The 26102-nt window shown below is 41.3% G+C and overlaps 1 protein-coding gene and 1 pseudogene across 1 annotated transcript; one reads left to right on the forward strand and one right to left on the reverse strand.

Annotated features, from left to right (window-relative positions):
- Positions 1 to 1868: 1868 nt before the first annotated feature.
- LOC137281001 (uncharacterized) lies at positions 1869 to 4036 on the forward strand (annotated as a pseudogene).
- A 6722-nt stretch (positions 4037 to 10758) lies between these two features.
- LOC137281002 (uncharacterized) lies at positions 10759 to 18291 on the reverse strand. The gene is made up of 2 exons (XM_067812168.1): positions 18203 to 18291; positions 10759 to 11248 (listed from the first exon to the last, which is right to left on the reverse strand). Exons 1-2 carry the CDS (start codon positions 18289 to 18291, stop codon positions 10759 to 10761), a joined length of 579 nt encoding a protein of 192 aa, XP_067668269.1.
- Positions 18292 to 26102: the final 7811 nt, after the last annotated feature.

Below are 26102 nucleotides of genomic sequence, written 5' to 3' on the forward strand. Positions count from 1 at the left end.
CCCTTCTATTACTTTGTGAAAATTCAACCCGAAATTATAGCATGCTTGAAACAAAACGAAGCATCAAATGGGGACTTTGTACTCAATTCAAATTTAGAAAAACCAACCCTGATGGTCAAGTTTCCTATTCCGAACCCTATTTTAGAACTAAAATGTCTCCAGCGACGCTAGCTGACGATTAAATGTGTTGTACACGGAAGCCATACATACAATAATGCAACTGGTGGGCAAATACGACAGGGATAGTTCAAACTTAAATTTTGAAACTGTGATGAGTGCTAAATTATCTGTGGTCAAGTTTCAACCTTTTCGTGGAAGTTCGTATCTCCCTCTGCCCCCTTCGTTAGAGAAAAAGCGTTGTCTGTTGAACATCAGGAACATGGACGATGATGTGTGCTTTGTGTATTGTGTTCTGGCCCATTTGTATCCCGTCCCATCCCATCTAGTTCGAGAACAAGTGAGTCATAAGGATCAAATACACCAATTAAACCTCACTGACTCTTCATTTCCCATATGATTAAATCCCACTCACTCAAAATTTGAAAAAAAAAACAATATCAATGTCTATGGTGTTGACGAAGATGAGAATCAACATCATGTCATCTTTCCTGTGCGATTCAGTTCAATAGCTGCAGACGTACCTCAAAATCGCCACATCGATCTCCTGTTGTTAACTGAGGAGGTGGAGGAAGAAGATGAACCCCCATTGTCTCACTATGTTCTCATCAACAGCTGTCAGCCTTGATTAGAAAAGCAGGTGACTATAACAGTAAATTCATTTGTCGTAAATGTTTGTGGACGTTCAAAACTGAAAATACTTTGGTAAAACATGTCCCTTACTGTCATCAAAAATCCCTGAACCAGATAAAGCGTTTCGATCATTTGGGTTGGGTCAGTATGGTAAGATGAATAAGGTCCCCTTTGTGATCTATGCAAATTTCGAGTTTGTCTTGGCTCCCTTAAATTATAATGAGACAGTGGGGAGACCTCATCATGTCCCAGAGCACCTTCCCTGTGGTTATAGTTATCAGATCGTGTGCAGAGAGCCGGACTTCTACACTTTCCCATTAAGAACCTCAGTGGAGACCATGCTGCTCAGCACTTTATGGAGCATGTATTGGAAGATTACGATCAGATCATGGACATATTAAACCACCCGGTTCCCATGAATCTGACTCAAGAGGAAATGCCAGCATTAAGAACTGGAAAGTCACGGTTATCTTTGTGGAGAAAAAGTACAATTCAATGAGAGACACATCGATCACGATCATTTAACGGGTCGAGTCGGGGGTTTGTGTCACAATTATTGCAATGTCAATTACAAAGAATCCACGTTTGTGAATGTCATTTGCCACAATGCCTCACGATATGACAACCATTTGATTCTTCAAGCGGCTGAGTTGTTTGCGGATCGCAAATTGACATGCATAGGCGGTTTTTGGACAGTTTCAAAATGTTTGAATACCAGCCTGCAAACAACTTAAGAAGCAAAGATCAAGAAGAGTTTGTCTATTCAGCCAAGAACTATCCCGAGCAGGTGGATTTGTTAACTCGGAAATTGCCCTATGTTTACGAATACGTGGATAGTTTTGAAAAATTAAACCATACTGAATTTCCGATGCGTGATGACTTTTATTCCTCTCTTTCGGAAAACATGATATCAGAGGAAGAGTATGCCTTTGCTCATCATATTTGGCAGACATTCAAAATTACAGCGGTGAGAGAATTCATGGAATTGTATGTTGCCGTTGACACACTGATTTTGACCGATGTGTTTGAAGCATTTCGCAACATGTGTTTAAACTATTACAAGCTCGATCCCTGTCAGTACTTTACTCTCCCGGGGATGGCTATGGACCTTTGATCTCATGACTGATCCAGGCATGTACAATTTTGTCTCCAACGCGGTAAGAGGGGGCGTGGCTAGCATCAATCATCGTCACGCCCAAGCCAACTACAAACACGTGTCCGATTACGACCCGGCAAAACCCAAATCTCGCCTGATGTATTATGATAATAACAATCTGTATGGTGCTGCCATGAGCTGTCCTCTACCTCATGGTGATTTTCAGTGGGTAGATGAAACACAAGTAGATGCTATTGACTGGTTGAAACTCGACCCCCAAGGTGATGTAGTTTACGTCATTGAGTGCGATTTGGAATACCCATGTCATCTTCACTCTGTCCATCAATCCTTGCCCCTCGCTCCCACCAAAGCTAGCATTCCCTTCGAAGATTGGTCACCCTACCATCACGATTTGCTGTTGAAATTAGGTCTGTTAGGAAAGAACAATAAGAGGAAACCACCCACGGACACCAAACTTTTTTCCACCTTGAAAGACAAAGAGAATTATGTCATTTATTTCGGAACTTTGCAGCAATATTTGCGACTGGGTTTGAAGCTGAAGAAAGCACACAAGGTGTTGAAATTTACTCAAAGTGGATGAAACCCTACATCGACTTAAACACCCAAAAGCGCAAAGAGGCGACAGACGATTTTTCGAAAGTTTTGTTCAAGTTGCTATCCAATGCTGTGTATGGGAAACGATTACAAAATGTAAGAAATTACATACAAATTGAGTTGATCACCAATGAAGCAAGACTAAGAAGGTTTTCGGCAAAGCCAAATTTCAAGAGTGTCAATATTTTCTCGGAAAATTTGGTCGTGGTGAGCATGGAGAAAGTGTCGTCACTTTGAACCATTTTGGAACATGCTAAGCGAGTTCTGTACGATTTCCATTACAACGTCGTGTGAAAGACTTGCGCTAGCGACCAAGTGAGAGTTTTGATGACGGACACAGATAGCTTATTTTACCAATTCTTGTCGCCCATGGGTACTCCTCTCCTCGACCCTCAAGACTTCATGTTAGCTAACCCGCATCTCTTTGCCACCTCAAACTGCCCTAAGGACCACCCACTTCGTTCCATGGAAAGACACAAAATTATTGGTCTGATGAAAGACGAAGTGGGTGGTCAGACTATCAGAGAGTTTGTTTGACTTCGAGAAAAAAAACTATAGTTTCATTTTTGACAAACCGTCAGGTGAAAGGGTCGAGAAGAGCACTGGCAAAGGGGTACAGGAAACATTCAAAAAGAAACATTTTCGCCACAAAATGTTTAAAGACTGTCTTTTCAAACATGAACAAAACATGGCCACTTATCCTCAGATTTGATCTGACCAAACTGGTATTGACTCCACAAGATGATAAACGGTATCTGTTAGCAGACGGCATTGAGTCTCGACCCTCTGGATTTAACCCTTTCTAGAACTTCTAAAAACACACAAAAATATCTGAAAACAACTCTCGACCATTAGGACAGCATGTGTCTAGCAAACATGCCAAGAAACCCTCTGATGTTGCTGACAGAAAGAAGGAAAGGGCGAAAAAATGAGGTATCTCATCGATCGTTTTCACATGTTGCATGACAGAAAATGAAACGTGCAAGACAGAAACTACCGATTCAGGGTTATCGGAGGTCGGGGAGAAACGCTGAATAAAGGCCGACTTTTGCACAAAAATCCTCTGGCAGCTTGTCGGGCAGCGACTCGATGTCTGGAGAGAATGCTAAGAGAACGGCTGAATGTGGGAGCACCAGAGAACACATCTCATAAGGGCCCGTTGTTCTCTGTGACCTGTTATGAGGTCCTTATTCCAAGACTCATGCAACACAAAAGCGGGGACAACTGCAAACGCATTCGATCTTCATTTGAATATGTGATGGAATATATGTCGATGAATTTTAGGTCAAAGTGAATGAATTATGTAATAGAAACTGTTATGGATGTGAAGTAGATCACTTGTCTCACGTCCATCATCAGTGTCTAATCATGGAGGCCAATGAGCGGGTTGATTACTACTTTTATGATGCGCTGTCATCAGTGCCTCATAGATCCATCCTCAACAAGGCACGAGAGCAAATGAAGTCATCATCCAGAATTAACACTGAATGCTATGAAAATGCGAACTACCTAAACGCGTCTTTCTTTTCCGTGAGCAGAAAAGAATGAGTAAAGCAAAAAATGAGAGATTTTTAGAATGTAACATTGATATTTTATTCCCAGTGATATTTTTAAGATTATCCCCACTTCATCCCATTTACCTCGTGCTGTAGTAGTTTGCGCCTAAGGATTGTGAATCTGGTTGTCTGATGTGGGGGACACGGACATCACGCTGAAATAATAAATGAATTTATAAATGAATGAACAATACCATTTTTTGCATTATGGTCATCCTTTCTATTGTATTTCAACACACGGATGAATAATGTTAGTACTTCAGTTAATCGAGAAACCTGGTTCATGATGTTATAAATATTAAAATATAATACAAGAGAAAATTTGCTTTGTTGTTATTTCATATGTCGAAGAGATCATGAAGGCGCAAAAAAACAAAGTTTATGTGTTCATTCTGAGAGAATCGAAACAGAAATCAACCAAGCGACATTATTACACTCGCACAAACAAACACACTTTTATTCATCAGTCATTGAGATGCTTTTAAAGTCAAATATTTTACGTAAACGGTTACACCAGTGTAAATCATTTTACCGTATTTAGATAAACGCGTGATAAACAAGAATCCTGTCAACCAATGGAGTTCAAATATCGTAATGCCGTCATGCGCAAAACATTACCAGCATATCGTTCATTTTCACGTCTACCGCTCGAGCGAGAAGTTGTGTTTGTGAGAAATACAGTGTAAATCATGACGGCAAGGTTTGTGAATTTTATCATCTATTTTTGATCAACACAATAAACATAGCATATTTAATGTACTTTAAGCAATTGATGCTTGTGAGTCATTCAACATACTATGTACTGCTTCTCCTGTTGAGTTAATCGATTTCGGAACCTCGTCATTCTATACTGTTGTTTGGTTTTTTGTATGAGGAGAGAAAGCAAAGGCAAATCTACATTTTACTCCTGGAATTAAGTCGTGAGAATGCCACTCACTCTGAACGAACCGGTCATTCAGCAATCAAGTGACTGGTTTTCAACTCGTGACGAATGTGTGAACGATGCCAAGAAAAAGTTTCAAAGTGATTCCAACGTCACCAAGCGGGTCATTATTAAAAACATCTCGCTGAGCACTCTCCGCAGATGAGGTCGCTATGACGGAGAAGATGACCCTCGTCGAAAACTTGCTGATTCTCTGCTATTGTCTTCAAACTCACTAAGATTATCAAACGACTGTCTCAAGAACTGTGTTTTGGGTGCATGTTCGAGACAGAAGGTGAACGGGTACACATACTTGTGACGTGTCAGAAGAAAACATGGAGAAGTACTTCAACATGGCGTTGTCTGAAGTAGACGAAAGCAGAGGTGAACGGAAACTGAAGAAACCTGTTGGCAGATGACCCGACTTTCCGAGACGTGAAGGAATTCAACTTAGTTCCGTATCAATGCGAGGAAAATCGTGACTCTCAGTTTAAGACATCTAAATGCATTGACAGTATGAAAGAGCGTGTCTTGAAAATGTTAAAGTTGGATAAAGGAACGTAAGAAGAAGAAACCATCGTACTGGTTTGTATTTCTCGCGAATAAAAAAACCCCAAAACACTATCTTATGTTATTTTGTCATTGTTATATTTTTTTTTTGTACCTAAAATCTGCATTGTACCACTGCTGTTGTATTCTTGCTATTGTTTTGCTCAATACGTTAAATTGAGTAGTTTTAGATTTGTCACTGTTCAATTTTGCTGGTTCATTGGGGATTTTTTATACATTTTGTCACGTCAGTAATTAACCGTAACAAAATTTGGGGCCTCGTCAAGGATAGAATACATTTTTTCTGGTCTAAATAAGGTTCAAACAAACAAACAAACAAAAAGAAAGAAACTTTGATAATCCAATGAAATATATTTCATGGGAATGTAGTCCTCGTCGGTCGTGATTGGCGATGGATGTGGTGCCATCAATGTCGGTGTGACAGGGGTGGGCCAGCTACTCTGACGTGATGCAACATCATCACTGCCGGCTACTACCACTCTCCTCAGAGACAAGGGAGGCGGACGACGTGCCTTGTCTGCGAAGGTCACTCTCCACTTGGTCCATCCGAAACTCATAGCTGCAGTGTCTGGGACACTCAATTTGACAGAACAGCGTTCTCATATCTTGAGAAGCGACGTCGAGTGGCTCCTCACATCTCCTCATCCTCTCCTCTAATCTGTCTTCCCTTCCTCTGCTGAAACACCGACCCATTTCTCTTCTTACCCAAACAAATTTAATCCTTGCACCACCATTAAAATACCCACAAATCCTCTTTACATCCGCTGTTGTTAAAACGTGGTCATGGTCTAAGGCAGATAACTCTTAGAGAGAGCAAGAGAGAGACTGCTTAATCAACATCCCGTTCAATGATACCCAAAGTTGAAACAATTGGGTTTTTTTTGTCATTATGTTTTCTTTGTATTTTTGTTGTCTTATCTTATGGTGCTCTCATTTCATCATGAGTTTTCAAGAGAGTAACAATGCACAGACTCGTGGCACAGCACTAGAAGTTTATTCTTTCTACCCGCAGAAGCCAGGTGCCTATTACTTCGCAGTGTGCTACGAGATAAGGGTGAACCGAAGGCGTCACTACATCGTGTGAAAAAGTTTGTTAGCGATCAAGATGCTTACAGCTTACATATCAAGTCTTTGAAAGGCATTCAGAAGTGAAATACATAACAATGAAGATTTTTATGGATATCAACTTCTTTATATGAGAACACAACGTTTCGGAGTTACAGCTTACTCCTTCATCAGGTGATTGAGAATGGGGTACAGAGCTATATTTATATGTGCAGATAAAACAGTAACAAGTGGAATGAGTCAACGAAAGCTGGAAGCCAGTATAAACAAGCACTGATAGGAAGCCGACAGTTATGATAACAATGATGGAAGCCAATGGTAATACATACAGATGATAGGATATGTTTACATTCTGGTGTTGATTGGTCTCAGCGTTTCTCCAATGTGTAGGTCGCCACAGTTGCAAGGGATCTGGTAGATGCATTCTCTCGATCTCGGGTTAGGGTGTTCACAGCTGGGTCCTTTACCATTGGCTTTTAGGTAGGTCTTGATGGTCTTGCCACTGGAGGAGGTGACATCAATGCTGGCTTTGGTCTTGATGAGGCGTGAACTCCGCTCTTTTAATCGTAGTATATGTGTTCTTTTAAATGTATGGCTATAAGTGCCTAAATTGCTAGCGAGTGAGGGGATGGTGTAAATCCAGCTGGGGTCCATGCAGCTAGCAAAAGGAATGTAAGTCCCCATGGTCCTTTGTATGGTGATCTACCTTCAGTTGTTAGCAATCCATTGTCATTGGCAATGGTGGTGAAGGTGCCGTTGACTTTGCGGTACCAACAGACTGGCTGGAACGGAGCTGTGGAGAGGGCTGCTTCCTCGAAGGAGGTCATGAAGAGGAGATGTAATGAGAGGAGAAAGAGGTGAGCCCACGGGGAGACCGTGGATCTGCTTGTATATCTTACCATTAAATGTGAAGTAGGAGGTGTCAAAGCAGCTGCAGGCGAGGTTGATGATGCTGTCTAAGGTGAGGTGGGTGTCCAAGTCATCTATCCTGTTGGCTAACTTGCTGTGAAGGATGTACAGGGCTTGTTCTAGTGGGATGTTGGTAAAGAGGTCCACGACATTGTAGCTGACCATGGTGCCTGTGAGGTTGGATTCTTTCAGCTGGTTGACAAAGGATGAAGAGTCGCTGATGTAGGACTTGACATCTTTGCCAAATGGAGCGAGGAGACGTGAGAGGAATTGAGCGGTGTTGTAGAAAACTGAACCTCTTGAGCAGACTCGGATCCGGTCTTTGAGCGGGTTCTTGTGGATGTTGATGGTACGAGGGTTGGCTGAAAAGTTCTAAGCCTCACTGTGAAAAAAAGTTACACGTTTGTAATTTATTTCTCTACATGCTTGTGCCACTGTCATTGGATCGAGAACAATATCGTCTAGACTTCCCGATAACAGCTCTATTTTTACTGCAGAAGCAAACGCCATATTAACTGCTCTTCAATATATTCAAAGACACCCTAAACATAAACAGTATGTAATCTTTTCAGACTCTCTCTCTTGCCTTCAGGCTATTAAAAATATTTCTTGTAAACATCCACTTTTGATTGAAATTATTGAATTGTACAATAATCTTGCTACTGGCCAGTGCGACATTGTTCTTTGTTGGTTACCTAGTCACGTTGGCATTTCTGGTAACGCAATGGCCGATCTTGCTGCTAAAGCAGCACTCAGCAAATCTGTGACACCACTTCTTATTCCATACTCAGATTATAAAGCTGCAATAAGATCTTAAATCCGTGATCTGATGCAGAAGAAGTGGGACACCCAAGTGGGTATAAATAAATTATATGAAATAAAACCTTATATCGGTTATACTTACTTGGGTTGTCAGTCCAGATTTGAGGAGGTCATTATGCGACGATGTCGCATTGGCCATACGAGGTATACTCACGAGTATTTATTAAAAGGTGAAGATCCTCCGTTTTGTATCCCTTGTGATGAAAGAATCACAGTCAAGCATGTCCTGCTTGACTGTGTTGAATACTCCATCACAAGGGATAAATATTTTAATTCACGAACTTTGAAGGATCTTTTAAATTCTGTTAGCTCTCATTTAATTATTGCATTTTTAAAAGAATTAGATTTGCTAAATGAATTTTAAATAGAAGAATATTTTATGCTTGAAAGTTTGAATTAGTAACTTAGAGTGTTAGTGGCTGTATCCTCGAGGGGGGTTAAAGCACTGTAAAATTATTGTCCTCCTGAGAGGATACGTAAGTCCCAAAACATTTGAAGTCAAATTTGATCTTCCATTTTGTCTTAGCCGTAGAATATGTGTCATTTTAATTTGTGGCTAATCTTGCTTACAATCACCATCAACTGAGGGGATGATGTAAATCCAGCTAGGGGCCATGCAGGTAGCAGAAGTACTGTAAAACCCCATGGCCCCTAGTATGGTGATCTACCTTCAGTTGTTGGTGATCTATATAGCCTGTTTTTATATTGTATTGTCTGAATAGGAATATTAGTTTTAACTTTTCACGCTAGTTTTATTTCTTATTGTGATATTCTAGTTGTTTTACTGTCCTTCGTCGACAGGTTTTTATCATATACATAGATTCCTTTTTTAAGAATGTTCTCGTCACGATATGGCTGCAATACTGCCGATGTGACGTTAAATGTTAACTCACTCACTCACTTATTTCTCTACATAGTCCCCTTCCAAGTTCGCACACTTTTGCCAACGATGCTGCAAGGCCCGAATCCCGGTCAGGAAGACATCTTCTTCAGCTACCCTTAAAAAAATCAGTCACTGCGGAAATGACGTCATCATTACTTGCAAAATGGAGTTCCTTTTTCATTTTGGGGAACAGGTGGAAGTCAGAAGGAGCCAAATCAGGTGAATAAGGAGGATGGTCAATGAGTTCAAAGCCACAATCGCGGATTGTTGACATGGCCACCACCGATTTGTGAACAGGCGCATTCTCTTGGTTGAAGAGGACACCTTTAGCGATCATCCCTCGTCGTTTGGCGTTGATTGCTGGTTCAGTAGATCAGCATAGTATCTGCCGTTGATAGTTTGACCTAGATAATCAAGATAATCAATGAGCAGAATACCCCTTGAATCCCAAAAGACTGATGCCATCACCTTTCCAGCTGAAAGAACAGACTTGGCTTTCTTCGGAGCTGGTGAATCAGGCTGCATCCACTGTTTTGACTGTAGTTTTGTTTCTGGTTGAAAGTGATGTATCCAGGTCTCGTCCATGGTTACAAATCGTGCCACAAAATCATCGGGATCTGCTTCAAAACGACGCAAATTGTCAAGGGACGTCTGGAACCTGACACGTTTCTGTTCTGCTGTCAAGAGCTTTGGCACCCATCTTGCAGAAACTTCAGTCATTCCTAATTCGTTGGTGATAATTTGATCAACCCTCTCATGAGAGATGCCCATTACACTAGCAATATGTCGAGTAGTCAATCGTCGATCATCCATCAACATATCGAGCACTCGCGTGATGTTTTCTGGAGTGGTTGCTGTTGAAGGCCTTCCTGAGCGTGGGTCATCATCAAGGCTTTGTCTGCCACGCTTAAATTCTGCAGCCCACTTCTTTACTGTGGAAAATGAAGGAGCATCATCCCCTAGAGTGGAGACCATGTCAGCATGTATCTGTGTTGGGGACATCCCTTTCTTTTGCAAGTACTAGATGACTGCCCTGTATTCGGTTTTGTCCATTTTCTGATGATTTCAGAGGGTAGGTGTACCAAAAGAGCTGTAGTTGAGATAAAACTATTAGTACGTTTGTAGTTCTTGTGTCTGATTGTCCTCATTGGTGGCAAACACCTGTCTCTACCTGGTGGGGAAAAACCACTCAGGCTGAGAACTTTTCAGCCAACCCTCGTAGCTCTTCCGTATGGGGCTTGAGAGTGAGTTGATAGGGTCCAGCTGGTTGAAGATGATCTCGTTGATTTCTCTCTTCTCATGGAGGTCCTTCAGGGTTTTCTTGTGTTGTCTTTCCAGTCTGGCCGTCGGAATCTTTCTTGATGTTGAGATAGGTGGTGGCATCTGAGAGGCTGTTGTTGACGAGCTGGAGGAATTCCGGGGTGTCCATGATGACTGCTGCTTTGCCCTTGTCAGCTTCGGTGATGGTGATGCTGTCATCCTTCTTGAGTTCGGTGATAGCCTGTCTCTCTTGGTGCGTGAGGTTGGAGCGGGGCTTGGGAGCTTGATTGATGGTGTCTATAATCTGGTGTCAGAGGTAGTCTGCGTTGCCATTGGGAGCCAGTTGTTCAAGTCCACTTTCAATGCTGGTGAAGAAGGCATCTGTGTTGATCTTGACGGCGACTGGGACATACTTCCGGCCTTTGGCAAGGAGGGACGTCTGAGATGGTGTGAGAGACTTACTGCTGAGGTTGATGACAGTCTTGAGGTTGGTGTTGTTGTTAGCTTCAGGAATGTTGTAGGTGAAAGGGCGTTGTAACTGAGTGAACTTGGTGATGTGGGTAGTTTTCACTTTCTCATGGAGGTGCTGCTTGGTCTTCTCTGCTAAGGACTGGGTCTTGTGGTAGAGGTCAGGCTCGAGGGTGTCTTGTAGGTGGCTTCTGCTGGTTTCAGTGTCTTTTTGGAGGTGGGACTTGTGGCGGCGTAGGTGCTGTATCTGGTGCTTGACTATTCTGGTGCTGGCATTGTGGAGTATCTTGATGGCAGGTGAGCGAGGGACAGGAGATGACAGTTGAAATCCTCTGGGAACAACGTTTTTGTCTCGGCATCGTAACAGGACAGTTACTGGTTTTCACAATTTTGCTAATAGAACGGTTGTACCTGTTGATGGATGTAATCTCCATGTTGATGTCGTATCAAGTCTTTGAAGGGCATTTAGAAGTAAAATACATAAGAATGAAGATTTTATGGATATCAACTTCTTTATATGAGAGCACAACGTTTCGGAGTTAATGCTTACTCCTTCTTCAGGTGATTGAGAATGGGGTACAGAGCGATATTTATATGTGCAGATAAAACAGTAACAAAGTAACAAGTGGAATGAGTTAGTGAGTGAATGAGTTAATATTTAACGTCACATCGGCAATATTGCAGCCATATCGTGACGAGAACAATATAAGTTATAGTAACGTTAAGATGAGAAAAGAGAAAAAGTAAAACCTGTCAGCGAAGCACAGTAAAAACACTAGAGTATCACAGAACATAAAACTAGCATTGAAAGTTAAAACATTGGAATTAAAGAAGACAATACAACATAAAACCGGGGCTATAGATCGCCAACAACTGAAGGTAGATCACCATACTAAGGTCCATGGGGACTTACATTACTTCTGCTACCTGCATGAACCCTAGCTGGATTTACACCATCCCCTCAGCTATTGGCGATTATCCTGAAATTTAACCATTACTTAAAACAACAAGTATTCTACGATTAGAAACTAGTAGTAGATTTAAATTGACTATGAGAGTATTGGACTTGCGTACCCTCTCAGGAGGACAATAATTTTACAATACTTCAACCCACTTTGAGGGTACAGCCACTAACAATCTAAGTTACTAATTTAAACTACCAATCATTAAAATACAACTATCTACAGAACATATCAATTACAATTCAATAAGAAAATCAATTTCTTTTAAAAATCCAAGAATTAAATGAGTACTAACTGTGCTAAAAAGATCCTTCATTGTTTTGACATTGAAATAGTTATCCCTTATGATGGAGAATTCAAGCAGGATATGCTTGACCGTGGTTCTCTCATCACAAGGGATACAAAACGGAGGACCATCGCCTATTAGTAAATAACTGTGGGTGCAACGCGTATGGCCAATGCGTCATCGTCGCATAATGACCTCTTCAAATCTGGACTGACAGCCCAAGTGAGTGTAACCAATATAAGGTTTTATGGCATGTAATTTATTTATTCCCACGTGGGTGTCCCACTTCTTTTGCATTAGATCACGAATGTAAGTTCTAATGCTAGCTTTATAGTCACAGATTTGTTGAGTGCCGCCTTAGCAGCAAGATCGGCCATTGCATTCCCAGAAATACCTACATGGCTGGGTAACCAACAAAAGACGATGTCGCACTGGCCAGTTGCAAGATCATTATACAATTCAATTATGTCAATTAAAAGTGGATGTTTACAAGACAAATTTTTAATAGCCTGAAGGCAAGAAAGAGAGTCAGAAAAAATTATATACTGTACATGATTAGGATGTCTTTGAATATATTGAAGAGCCGTTAATATTGCATTTGCTTCTGCAGTGAAAATGGAGCTGTTATCAGGTAATCGAGAAGATATTGTTCTGGATCCAATGACAGTGGCACAAGCAACTGTGCCACCATCCTTGGACCCATCTGTAAATAAGGATTTGTATGTACTATAATTATGTTTTAATTGCATAAACTCTTGTTTATATTGTAATTCGTTTGTGTCTGTTTTTTTTAACTTTGTTAATGTGAGGTCAACTTGTGGCCTCACTAATTGCCAAGGAGGAGTAGAAAAAATACGAGAAGGCTCTATACTTTTCAGCTCAATGCCGGCAGCAGAAATGAATGGTTTAATTCTGTGCCCAAGAGGCGGAACGAGAGAAGGCTTTTTGTTGTATAAATTCTCATAAAGAGGATCGAAAACACAGCTAAAAGCAGGGTTGGATTCGTTAGAGTAGTTTTGTAATATATTGTAAAGCTAATTTGATACGGCGCTGTGTAAGAGATGGTTCATCGGCTTCGACATAGAGACTGTCAATAGGAGAAGTTCGGAACGACCCAAGACAAAGTCTCAGACCTTGGTGGTGGATAGAATCAAGGAGTTTTAGATTGCTTTTACAGGCTCCACCATAAATGCCATAATCAAGCTTCGAACGGACAAGTGAACGGTATAGGTGCAGGAGAGTAGCTTGATCCCCTCCCCATTTTGAGTTTGACACAACTTTTAATAGATCAAGTGCCTTAAAGGCATTTAGTTTTCAGGGATTTGATATGCGGAAGAAAAGTTAAATGAGAGTCGAAAATCAAACCTAAGAACTTGGCCTCCTTAACGACTTTGATAGGAGTGCCATTTAAAAATAATTCTGGGTCCTTATGTGGTTTATACTTACGGCAGAAATGGATGCAATTAGTTTTTGTCTTAGAAAATTTAAAACCATTCTCAAGACACCATGTATTTATTTTGTTTAAACATAATTGCAGTTGCCTTTCAATAGTATGCATATTCTTACCGCGACAGGAAATATTAAAGGTCACATGCAACCAAAAAATCAAACATAATTAAAACACATTTATCACTTATTCATGACATATAATATACATTGCTGCTTTTGAAAAAACAAATAAACACAATTATAAGCGTACAATCGCGATTCAAAAGTGCAATAATTTGTACTTGGGCTTACTTCCCCCGAAACGAAGCCCTCGGGAGACCGAACCCAGTCATAGCGGATGGATATGCACTCAAGTGTAACGACGGCTTCCGATTGGCTGTTTCATTTGCTGATATGCTGAGGGCTGATTGTGTGTACAGAAAGATGATCTGTTTGATGGGCATTTTAGAAGTATAGCCAGTCACAAGAAAGTAAGATTCTTTATGGATAACAACTTCTTTTTGTGTACTTGATGCGTCGTTTCAGTATGGATTCATATACTGTTGTCAAACAAAATCATATACACGAAAAGAAGTCGTTATCCATGAAGAATGTTTATACAGATGTTGGGTTTAGAAAATACATGTTCTTTGAATTTGCGCTCGATCCAATAAAAAATCATGTCAGTAGAGATGGTAAACTACTGCGTGGCTGGAATCTGTCATTCGTCCAAGTACAAAGCAGGGCTTGAAACTGACAAGAGTTTGCACATGTTTCCATCAGATCCAGTCATCCGAAAAAAGTGAATGTAGTTTGTTTGCAACCCACAGACATAAAAACATGTCATGTGTATCACACGTGCCTAATTACATAATGTGGCAGACACGGGACTCGCACGAGTCATACATCAACTTATTTTCTTTATGTCGTATAGTCTGATAGGTGTTAAGTTCAAATTGCATGTGGTCAATGATTAAAGCTGTGTATTGCATGTTGTCTTTAGCAGGCAGGCAGACATATAGGTGTGAATAAACCAGACACTGAGCTTTCTCTGAGACAGAGACTGCTTACCACAATCAACAAGTTGTTTTACGTAAACGAGTAGATTATTTACTTGTTTATGTACACAACCAAGATTAGACTACTGCTCACGACCTCAGACACTGGTCATGCATACTGTTTCAAGCTCCGCAAACCTATTCACTGCGCATGCGTTATGGACGCAGCGCAGCACAGCTGTTGAAACCAGTTTTCCCCCAGCGCTGGGGGGAATTTAGTGAAACGTTTGAACTCCGATTCCGCGGGCTTTTTTTTCATCGCGTTTTTTTCCACTTTATAGGTTGAATTGGCATTTTTTATGGTTTGTTTCAGTAAGTGCATACCGAAAGGTACCAGAATCTGCAAAGTTGTGTTTTACGTTGCATGTGACCTTTAGAATCATCCACGAAAAGTGATCCATCTATTGAATCGTTTAAAACCTTGGATAAACTGTTGATCTTGATACTAAATAAGGTCACAGACAAAATGCTGCCTTGCGGAACATCCTGATTGTAATGATCAGACAGGGTAGCATCTACTCGGACTTGAAATTGCCTGCCTTGTAAAAACTGCGATATAAAAAGAGGTAAACGACCCCTTAAACCGAAACCATGTAAATCCTTTGAAATGCCATGCTTCCAGGTGGTATCGTATGCTTTCTCGAGATCAAAAAAGGTCGATACAGCATGTTGCTTATTGATAAATGCATTTTTTACAAAGGATTCTAAACGTACCAGATCATCAATGGTACTACGATTCTTCCTGAAACCACACTGAATATTTGTGATAAGGTTGTTAGTTTCAAGAAACCATGTTAATCGATTGTTTACCATACGCTCCATGGTTTTACAGACACAACTCGTTAAAGAAATTGGTCTGTAATTCGACGGATCAGTATGATCCCGGCCAGGTTTTGGAATAGGAACTACAATAGCATTACGCCAAGAAGACGGGAAATTTCCCGAAGTCCATATTGAATCAAAAATATTTAGCATTGTTTCCAAACATGATTTGGGCAAATGTTTCAGGAGCTGATAGTGAAAATCGTCAGCTCCTGACGCTGTATCATGAGCTTGCTCAAGGGCAGTGTGTAGCTCATGTAACGAAAATAATTCATTATATTCTTCCCCACTGTCTGAGGTAAAATTTATTCTCTTCTTCTCCTGCTGTCTCTGGTAGTGTTGAAATTCAGGTACGTAATTGGACGAAGAAGAATGTTTGGCGAGAGTTTCACCAAGCTTGTTGGCAGTATCAGATTTATCAGTTAATAACCGGTCACCATCCTTCAGATTATGAGCAGTAGATCTGGAACCTTAGCCCTTAATTCTTTGAATCATATTCCACACCTTAGACATAGGTGTACGGGAATTAATTTTGGAAACATAGTTCCTCCAAGACAGACGCTTACTCTGTTTAAAAGTGCGTCGAGCCTTGGCATTTAAAATTTTTACTCTATCTAAATTATGTACTGTAGGGTGGCGGCGAAAATACTTTTCCGCTTTCCTCCTACTCTTTCTGGCCTGTTTACAGTCATTAGTAAACCATGGTTTGCGAATATGTGGAATTGCAGAGGACTTGGGGATAGTTTGGTCAGCAATGTTATTGATTATATCTGAAAACAGCTGTATAGGATCTTCGCTGTTTACAAAAACATCAGGTTTTAAATGATCAATACAAAGTGTTTTATATAAGGACCAGTCAGCCTTCTTGAAGTTCCGTCTGGATAAGGGTGGATCACCCCCAGGGATAATGCCTTTGAGAATAGTTGGGAAGTGATCACTCCCACATAGGTCATCATGCACCTCCCATTCGAATTCATTACATAAATTTGAGTCGGCAAATGATATATCCAGGGAAGAATACGTTCCCGTAGCTGGATGTAGGTAAGTAGCTGAATCGTCATTGAAAATGCATAAATTATTATCGGAAATAAATTCCTCAAGGACTTTACCTTTTGTATTTGTGGTGACACTACCCCAAAGTGGGTTGTGCCCGTTAAGATCGCCCATGATAAGACATGGTTTCGGAAGCTGATCATATAAATTTTTAAGATCTGAATGTTGAATATTTGACGAGGGAGGTATATACAAGCTGCACAATGTCAGTGCCATGTGCAGAGTAAGACGAACAGCAATAGTTTGTAAATGTGTATTCAGAGCGACAGGAGTATGGATGACGCTCTGATGAACCAAAATAGAAGTGCCTCCAGTAGCTTTATCTCCTGCAGGAGAAAAAGAGTGATAATCACTGTACTGTCTCAGATTAAAGTTATCTGTATTTTTAAGATATGTCTCTTGAAGACATAATGCTGACGGTTTAAGATCTTGTATGAGTAACTGGATTTCATTTCAAGAGACATAATGCTGACGGTTTAAGATCTTGTATGAGTAACTGGATTTCATTTAAGTTATTCTTCAATCCTCTGCAATTCCACTGAATCAAAGGCTGAGAAGTATTCATCTCTTGGGCGGGTTAACAGGAGATCTTGTTCGCCCATTACGTTTCGGCGATAAACTTGTTGTTCTCTGAGGGATGTTCTCTGAGACATCCATCACTTCAAGTGATCCAAACTTATAAAGTTTGATGGGATCATCAGAACCTTTTGAGACTCTACCCGTTTCATTGTTACGAGAAGAGTAAGTTTTATATCTAGATAACGAATTTTTCCCCTTCCTAGACTGTGAACTGGCTGAATCATTCTGTGCTCCTGTCGGCTGAACTGAAGTTACAGTAACAGCTGATGATGTAACAGGAACTTGTTTAGCTGAAGAAGGCTCAGCAGGCGTCTGTGTACTGGAATCTGACGTGCAGGGGTTACAGAAGCATATGAACCATTTGGATCACTGGATGGTACGAGTTTCCTAGCCTCATTATAACTAATGTTCTGAGCAACTTTGATTTTACTAATCTGCATCTCTCTTTTCCATATAGGACAATCTTTAGATGAAGATGAATGTTGACCATAACAGTTAACGCATTTCTTAATGTTGCTGTCGCAGTCTTCCGTAATATATGTTTTCTCTGCACAGTGAGCACAAGTAATAACATTTTTGCATGAATTTACCCCATGACCAAACGTTTGGCATTTAAAACACCTCAGTGGGTTGGGGATATATTGCTCAACTGCAAGGTTGCAATAACCTGCTTTGATACTTCTTGGTGGAGACGGAGACACGAAAGAAAACAAGTAAGTGTTGGTTTGAATTACTTCCGAGTTTTTACGCCGAGTAAAGCGTTTCACATTTGTCACGCCTTGATCCTTTAATTCACAAACAATATCAAGCTCAGACATGTCATCTAGGAGGTGATCTCGGTCCTTTACAATGTCTTTGCTTGAATTAAGTGACCTGTGAACTGACACTGAAACAGGGAGTCCAGCCAATGTATCAAGAGAGAGTAAGTTGGTAGCTTGCTGTTGCTTAGCACATTCAACTAGAAGTGATCCAGATCTCATACGCCTGATGTTCTTTACAGCTCCTGCTATACCATATACAGCTTTTGAAATCGCAAATGGATTTAACTTTATAGGTTGTTTGTCCGGAGATTCTATGGCAAGAAATATCGGCCATTACTCAATTTGTTTAGGAGTTTGACAACCATCATTGTCATCATGATCATTATCAAGTTGACGCTTCTTTTTCAAGGGGGTTTCAAGAGCCATGTTGAAGTTGTAAAGATTCATCACCCCAGCTCCACACCCACCACGGAGTATCATAAAGACAATGCTATATACAAGTGGGTCTCCGACTTGCAGCGCCAAGGATACTGAGGTGATATACTCCAGCAGAAGGATTAAACAAGTAATCAGTCTACCAGATTGGCCCATGAGCCATCGCCTTCTGGGCACAAGACGCAAATGAAAGAAGAAGAATATTTCAAAATTGAATGACATTGTACAACCAAAAACACGAGCCAAGACCTAAGTAAAAATATAATTCATAAGATAAATTGTACAGATACAAGTAATACCACAGGGCTTGGCATGACCAGCCAATTGGTAGAACCGGGCCCATTCTACCACCCGTCTAGGTGAAGTAAGGGGCGTAGTGGTGTGTTGGACAAAGGAACGCTATTCCTGGAACCAGTGTCCTCAGCCACCAGCCTACCGTCCTCCACCGACACGGGACGGAACCCACGGCAAACAGTTTGCCCAATTCGATCGCTCCTTGCGACCAGCAATGGGGTGCTATGGACCAAATTGACCCGGGTCCACAACAGGGTTGTCGGCGAGCTCTTAGCATTACCCAGCACCCACCACGAGTGGCTGGAATGAGTTAACGAAGTTCTTCCGGTAAAACCCATCTGGTAAAACGGATGCTAGAAGAAGTCGATGACATGTTTCAGCCAGCACCCAACTTGATCGTGTACTGCTACGCAGTTTGGCAAGATGTGGACAGTGACATGAAGCACTCCATTCCCAACATCCAGTTTCACGACACCCTTCCTACGGAAGATGAACTGAGATCCTGGTCTGTACAGACAGGAAAACGCATGCTGTTGATATTTGATGATTTAATGATGGAGATATGTAGAAACCAACTCATGCTGCATCTGTGCACTACTTTCTCTCACCATTTGGGGATCATGGTGATCAACATTCAACAGTCGGCTTATCCCAAAGGTGAATGCAACAGAACCATGTCTCTAAACACTTACTCAGTTATAATTCACGCCTGCTCGCAGCTAAACCTACATCTAATAAATCAAAACTAAAGAAAACAAAAATATTACAAAGTGTACACGCTGCACTGGGTTTCATCACTTCGCTTTCAACTCTCGAACTAAACAGAACTCTGCATGACGTCGTCGTCAGCGTTATGGATGTATGTGGAAGGTTTGAAGACATAGTTCCAGACTGTGCCGAAACAGAGCACTGTGCCGAGGTGCGTGGACAGAAATTTAGTGACAGACTAAAATCGTTTGCTAACTGCTGGCCACTTCAGGTGAAGCAATCTCCCAAATCCATGGCTGCGGCCGGATTTGTCTACACCGGACAATCCGACAAAGTCTACTGTTTCAACTGCAAGCTACGTGTTCATCGATGGATACCGGAAGATGATCCCATGGTAGAGCATTTCAGACTGTCACCTCACTGTGACTACATACACATGGTGTCTGAACCCAAACACGGCAAATGACCTTAGAAAGCATCCATGGTTTGGGTTTTTTTGTTTATGTTTTTTTTACACGTTACGATAAAAACCCATTGACCTCGTGACAGTGGAACATTTGAGAGCGGAGGGGCAAACATTCAACACGAACTCAACATGAGTGAACTGTTGGATAAACATAGGACTTTTCTTCTGATGTTGGAACAAGCTAATGTGAAACAAAGAAAAGCTTTGTTGCATCACGCATCGCGCGAACAGTTTAGGGCTTTGATTACTCTGATATTTAACGTATTAAGGGGTAACATCGTCCTATCGAATGATGATATATTACGACTGTCACATCACAAGAAGTGCATTCGAACACTGGCCACCAAGACAGTCAGTGGACGTTGCAAACGTGATCTGATTGCCGCTCACCATTCGGTTCTACCCATTTGCATAAAATACTAAAGAGATTATCTTCTCATCCGTACAGCCGAACCTTCGTGATGAACAAGCCGATGATTCTTCTGACGAGGGACACTTATCAGAGACTGATGTCCGAGGCGGAAGCGCGGAAAACAGCAGCGACAGCAGCAGCGACGACAACAGCGACGACGACATCGACGAATCAGACAGCTAATCGAGAGACATGGTCTCGGACAGCAAATGAATCGGACGACAGCAGCACATCGCCAAAGGATGAGGTCCGAGTTGATTCTCAATCTGTCAGCAATAAAAGCAACGACAGTGACGTTTTGTTACGGATTCCCGAACAACTTCTCAAGAACATTTCTTCCACAAAAACTGTGGGGAAATTAATGACTTTGTGGTTATTTGTCAACAATTTAATCCACACGTGATATTTGACAGTGAGAGATAACTTGGAACTTGAACTGCTAAACGGAAAACGGTTGGAAGGTTCAAACCTTGTGAAACTGATTCGTTTCGTTGTTCTGCAACATTCTACCGCGAGAAAGCCAATTGGATTAATGGAATTTCGTAAACTGTTGCTCAGTTTAAAAGTGCCTCAACATATCGTGAAACGATCTAGAGTTAAATGTGCTACTAACAAGAGATTAGGGGTGAAGAGCAAAGTTATAAATGGTGTTCCGGGGAAGCTTCATTTTAAGATTGGAATCTTTGTAATCGAAATGATAGTAGTACTTGTTTGTTTGTTTATATACACGATTCTGGTAAATAAATAAATAAATAAATAGATAAATAAAAATGAAGCTGATGTCATGTTTTGACGCCCACTGGTGTCTGACTGACCGAGTTTGGTTTTACGCCGCTTTTTGCAATATTCCAGCAATATCGCGGCGGGGGACACCAGAAATAAGCTTCACATATTGTACCCATGTGGGGAAACGAACCCGGGGCCTTCGGCGTGACGAGCAACGCTTTAACTTTAGCTTTAGGCTACCCGACCGCCCCCCGCCCACTGGTGTCATTGCAACAGAAACCACAGTGGTGTTTTACGATTGCCTTTTTTTTCTTCTCCTAATACAAGTCGTCGCGAGATAACAGAAATACCGTTGAAAGCGGGCGTTAAACCCCAAGTCACGTGATATCTATTCATCAGTCATTCACCTTTCTAAGCGTACACGTATGTGTGTACTCGTTTGCCTTGTGTGCAGGGGAGTCATTTTTTGTCCGCTTGACATAATTCAATGACAGAATGTATAAAGATTGTGCACACACCTGCATCCACCCACTCAGGACGTAGCTCAGTATACGTCGCAATACATGCATTTGATGAATAAAATGCAATTACGAGGGGAAGTCAATAAGTTCATAGATGTGGGTGCTGATATATCCTTGGTGATGTTGTCATTGGTGTCATTATTGAGTTGATTCATCTGTGACTGTATACTGATACCCAACCTTCCTCGAGCATTTACTTGAGAGTTAGAGCCTTTAAAAGACGATTACCCTGCACAAATCATGGAAACCTCCAAAACTGAGTTTCGTGCAGTTATCAAGTTTCTCACTAAAGAAGGTGTGAATGCAACCGAAATCCACAAACGCATGATCAATGTGTATGGCGAGGAAGCCCCTCAATATTCCACTGTGGCAAAATGGTCAGCTGAGTTTAAGCGAGGTCGCAGCTCCTTGGAAGATGACCCACGGTCAGGAAGACCTTCTGAAGCCATTACAGAAGATACAATTGCCCGGATCCAACGCTTAGTTATGTCCGATCGGAGAATAAAGGTGGACGAGATAGCTTCAGAGTGTGGCATTTCACATGGAAGTGTTTGCACAGTGATCCATGAACACCTGCACATGTCCAAGGTATCCGCAAGATGGGTCCCTCGTAACCTAAATGCACATGATCGTCACCAGAGAGTTGAATCCAGTCGTGAGCTGTTGGACATCTACAACGCTGATCCTGATAACTTTCATGCTCGTCTGGTTACTGGGGATGAAACCTGGATTCATCACTGGGATCCCGAAACCAAACAAGAATCCATGCAGTGGAAGCACAAGCATTCTCCTGCACCCAAGAAGTTCAAAACACAACCTTCTGCTGGCAAGATCATGGCAACCGTTTTCTGGGATTCAAAGGGTGTGATTCTCATAGACTATAAACCACCTAAAACTACGATCACAGGGGCTTACTATGCTGACTTGTTGAAAAGATTGAGAGCGGCCATCAAAGAGAAGAGGCGTGGGAAGTTGACAGCTGGAGTCATGCTTCTCCACGACAATGCACCAGTCCACAAGAGCCGTGTTGCACAAGCTTCTCTTCAACAATGTGGCTTCGAACAACTAAACCATCCCCCATACAGTCCAGATCTGGCCCCCAGCGACTACTATCTGTTTCGCAATTTGAAATCTCACTTGCGTGGAACAAGATTTGCCAATGATGATGACCTCAAGGCAACAACAGAGGCGTGGCTGAGGGACCAATCTGAAGACTTCTATTTCAAGGGCATAGACAGTCTCAAAGACAAATGGGCAAAATGCATCGAGGTTCAGGGAGACTATATTGAAAAATAAAACCAATATCACAACCATTGTGTTCTGTTTTATATCGAGTTCTATGAACATATTGACTTCCCCTCGTATCTTCCGGTACAAAGTTGGGAGGCGGTTTATCCGCAGGTAGAAAAAGTGATATTTTAAATATCTCTGAAATGAAAATAGAAAAAAACGTATTTGCACTGCAAACGCACACCTGGTATTCACTTCCACCCGCCTACCTTCCATCGATTTACTGCGATTAAATTCAAATTCTAAAGATCACCCCTTTGTCATCGTCATCATATCTACCCTACTCCCTATGTTAAATATAAGGTGTGTACAAGAACCTACGTTTTTCCTGTGATGCCAGGGTAATTGTATTGCGTTTTCAACTGGGAGTGTAAACCATACACAATATACACGTCAGCTTCTTATGGATAACCAAGTGTCTTTGATGCATGTTTTAGAAACTGTCCTACACACTTTCACAACAATACATGTTTTAGAAAATCCTTTAAAGCTCATGTACATTCCAATCAGCCTACAAATATAGCATACATTAAGTATAAATTGAACCTCTCCGTCAACATTTTCCAAGTTCTATTTTTCTCGTGAAATGGGTTTTGCTGTAATCTTTAACAAAGCGAGAACAAAAACAAGTTTAAAATCGGCGACAACGTGCTCACCCTGCAAGTTTTAAATTATAACGGGCATTTATTCCACCGTACGTCAACTTATTAACTTGGATAGTTGATAACGTTCTGTTCACATTCGACAGAGACGAACGAAGTCTGATTATCAAGACTCAACAGACTCCAGTCATATCCCTACTAGATATTGACGAAACCAAAGAGGTAGTTCAGCTTTTGATTGATGCTGACGCAAGTCTGGAGAAAGCTCAATTTGTGAAAGATTATCAACACTTGTGCTGAAAAGTAAGTATTGCTAGACACCATAGTCATAATTCCAGTGAGCAAGCACTATGCAGTGTACAATCCATGACTGAAATAATTCTGATAATTGTTGATTGTTTTGCTACACCTTTTTTAATGATTCTCCACATAAATGTTATAATCCATTGCATGGATTTTGATTTTTTTAATAACTAAATCTTACACCTAATCTCAGAAGTGTATAAAAATGTGCTTTACTTACCGTTGGTAAAATTAACCTTGATAAACACCACAAGATCGAAAACGTCTGTAGTATCTAGAGGAATCATCCCCATCCATCATTGTGACAAAATTGCCATCTTGAGGTCACGTGCATGAAAGTAAATGGCGATATCCTGTCCACGTTCCACACTTTCATCGTAACGTAACGTGAACCGGGTGCAAAGCCTTCGTTCCCAAAATAGAGGGAAACTTTAAAATTAGTGCTAAGATCAAATAAAATATCACATTCATTTTCCACATTTTCTAGAGATTTATTCGCAACGTAATAGTTGACGGTTAGCATGATCTAGACGGGCAATATGAAACCGTTTTTTCTAGCAGAAAACTTTACTCAAACAATGAACAATAACAACAGTGTAGTATGTAACTCACGCGTGATGTGACAATATTTCTGTTGATAAAGTTTCGCCGAGGTGTTTTTCATAGTGTGACTTTTATATAAAAAACAATAACATTAATGTTTTTTCCCCTGTAGTCCGTTGATCTTTCATCTGCAACGACTGGGCATTTTTATTTAAACCTAAGAGTCAGTGAGTGAGTTTAGTTTTACACCGCTTTTTAGCAATATTCCAGCAATATCAGGGCGGGGGGACACCAGAAAATGGGCTTCACACATTGCACCTATGTGGGGATTCGTACCCGGACCTTCGGCGTGAGGAGCGAACGCTTTAACCACAAGGTTACCCCACCGTCCCATAAACCTGAGATGTTAACAAATTAATACGTAATGATAAATAAGAATATGTAACCTGTTACTTTCGATGGTCAGTGGTAAATAAGAGTGAAGAAAAAGCACGTCAGGAGTGCTGGGTAGGTGTTTGGGTTTTCATATATATTTAATTAGATATTCGTATCTATTAGCGAGCGAAAAAAACAAAAACATCTGGCGTGCGAAAAGTGTGAGAGCCGAGGTCACTTTGTAACCTTAAACAAACAATGTGCGCTTCTTGGGGTAGGGTGGTGTGATCCCTTGCAGAGATGATCATATTATTGTGTTTACCTCATGTCTAACGATAATTAATGTCTGGCATTCAACTGGCAAGATAATGTAAGGTGTCGACAACACCAAGATTACAATGATGAATATTATAGCACTGGGACACAAAAGTCGAGTATGCTTGTCATGAGGGGCACCCGTGGCGAGCCACCTCCTCGTGGTGGGTGCTGGGTAACGCAAAGAGCTCGCCGACACCCCCGTAGTGGACCCGGGGGGATATTTGGTCCACCAACCCGTTTGCCGTGGGTTGCGGCCCGTGTCGGTGGAGGAAGGGATCCTGGTGGTTGAGGGCAATAGGTCCCTGCAACTGTGTTCCTGTTGCCTAATACACCACTTTGGCCCTGACTTCACCTAGACGGGAGGTTGAATAGGCCCGATTCAACCAATCGGCTGGTCATGCCAAGCCCTGAGCATTGTCATTGTTTTTGCTCAAATTTGACTTTTTCAAATGTTTGTAAATGGGCCTTTGTCATATAGCTTGTAGACCAGTAATATCTATTGATATATTGATGCCACATTAACCAAACTGTTATTACCTAGAGTCTAATGCCCAGAAGGCGATGGCTCATGGGTCAATCTGGTGGATTTATTGATCTTGAATTGATACTTCTGCTGGAGTATATCATCCCAGTATCCTTGGTGCTGTCAGTAGGAAACCCACTGGCATATAGCATTGTCTTTATGATACTCCGTGGTGGGTGGGGAGCTGGGATGATGAAGTTCTATGACTTTACCATGATACCCAAAACAACTCAAACGTACTTTAGAGGATAGTTCATCTTCTGATGATGACACAGTCTCCAAAGGCAAATCTGACCATTGGTCTAGTTATTTAGTGATTTCTTCTTCAGATGATGGTCCGTTGAAACTGAATCCGTTTGCCCTGTCAAAAGCGATTTATGGCATTGCTGGTGACGTTGTGTCAATGAAAAAGATGCGATCTGGTCTTATATTACTTGAATGCAAATCAGCGTTTCAGTCATCTACACTCTTAGCTGTTAAGCATATTGTGTCCGTACCTGTTACTGTGTCTCCACACAAAACTCTCAACAGTTCTAAAGGCATTGTCAGAGACCGAGAACGTTGTCTGCTAGACATGTCTGAAGATGAGATAGCGTTTGAACTAAAAGACCAGGGTGTAACAGGTGTAAAACGTTTTACAAGTCGGCAAAATGGTCAGATTGTAAACTTAAACACGTATCTGCTCAACTTTTCTGTTCCTGTTCCACCGTCATCCATCAAA

Source organism: Haliotis asinina, chromosome 4, assembly GCF_037392515.1.
Source record: "Haliotis asinina isolate JCU_RB_2024 chromosome 4, JCU_Hal_asi_v2, whole genome shotgun sequence".
In the NCBI taxonomy this organism is placed as follows: Eukaryota; Metazoa; Mollusca; class Gastropoda; order Lepetellida; family Haliotidae; genus Haliotis; species Haliotis asinina.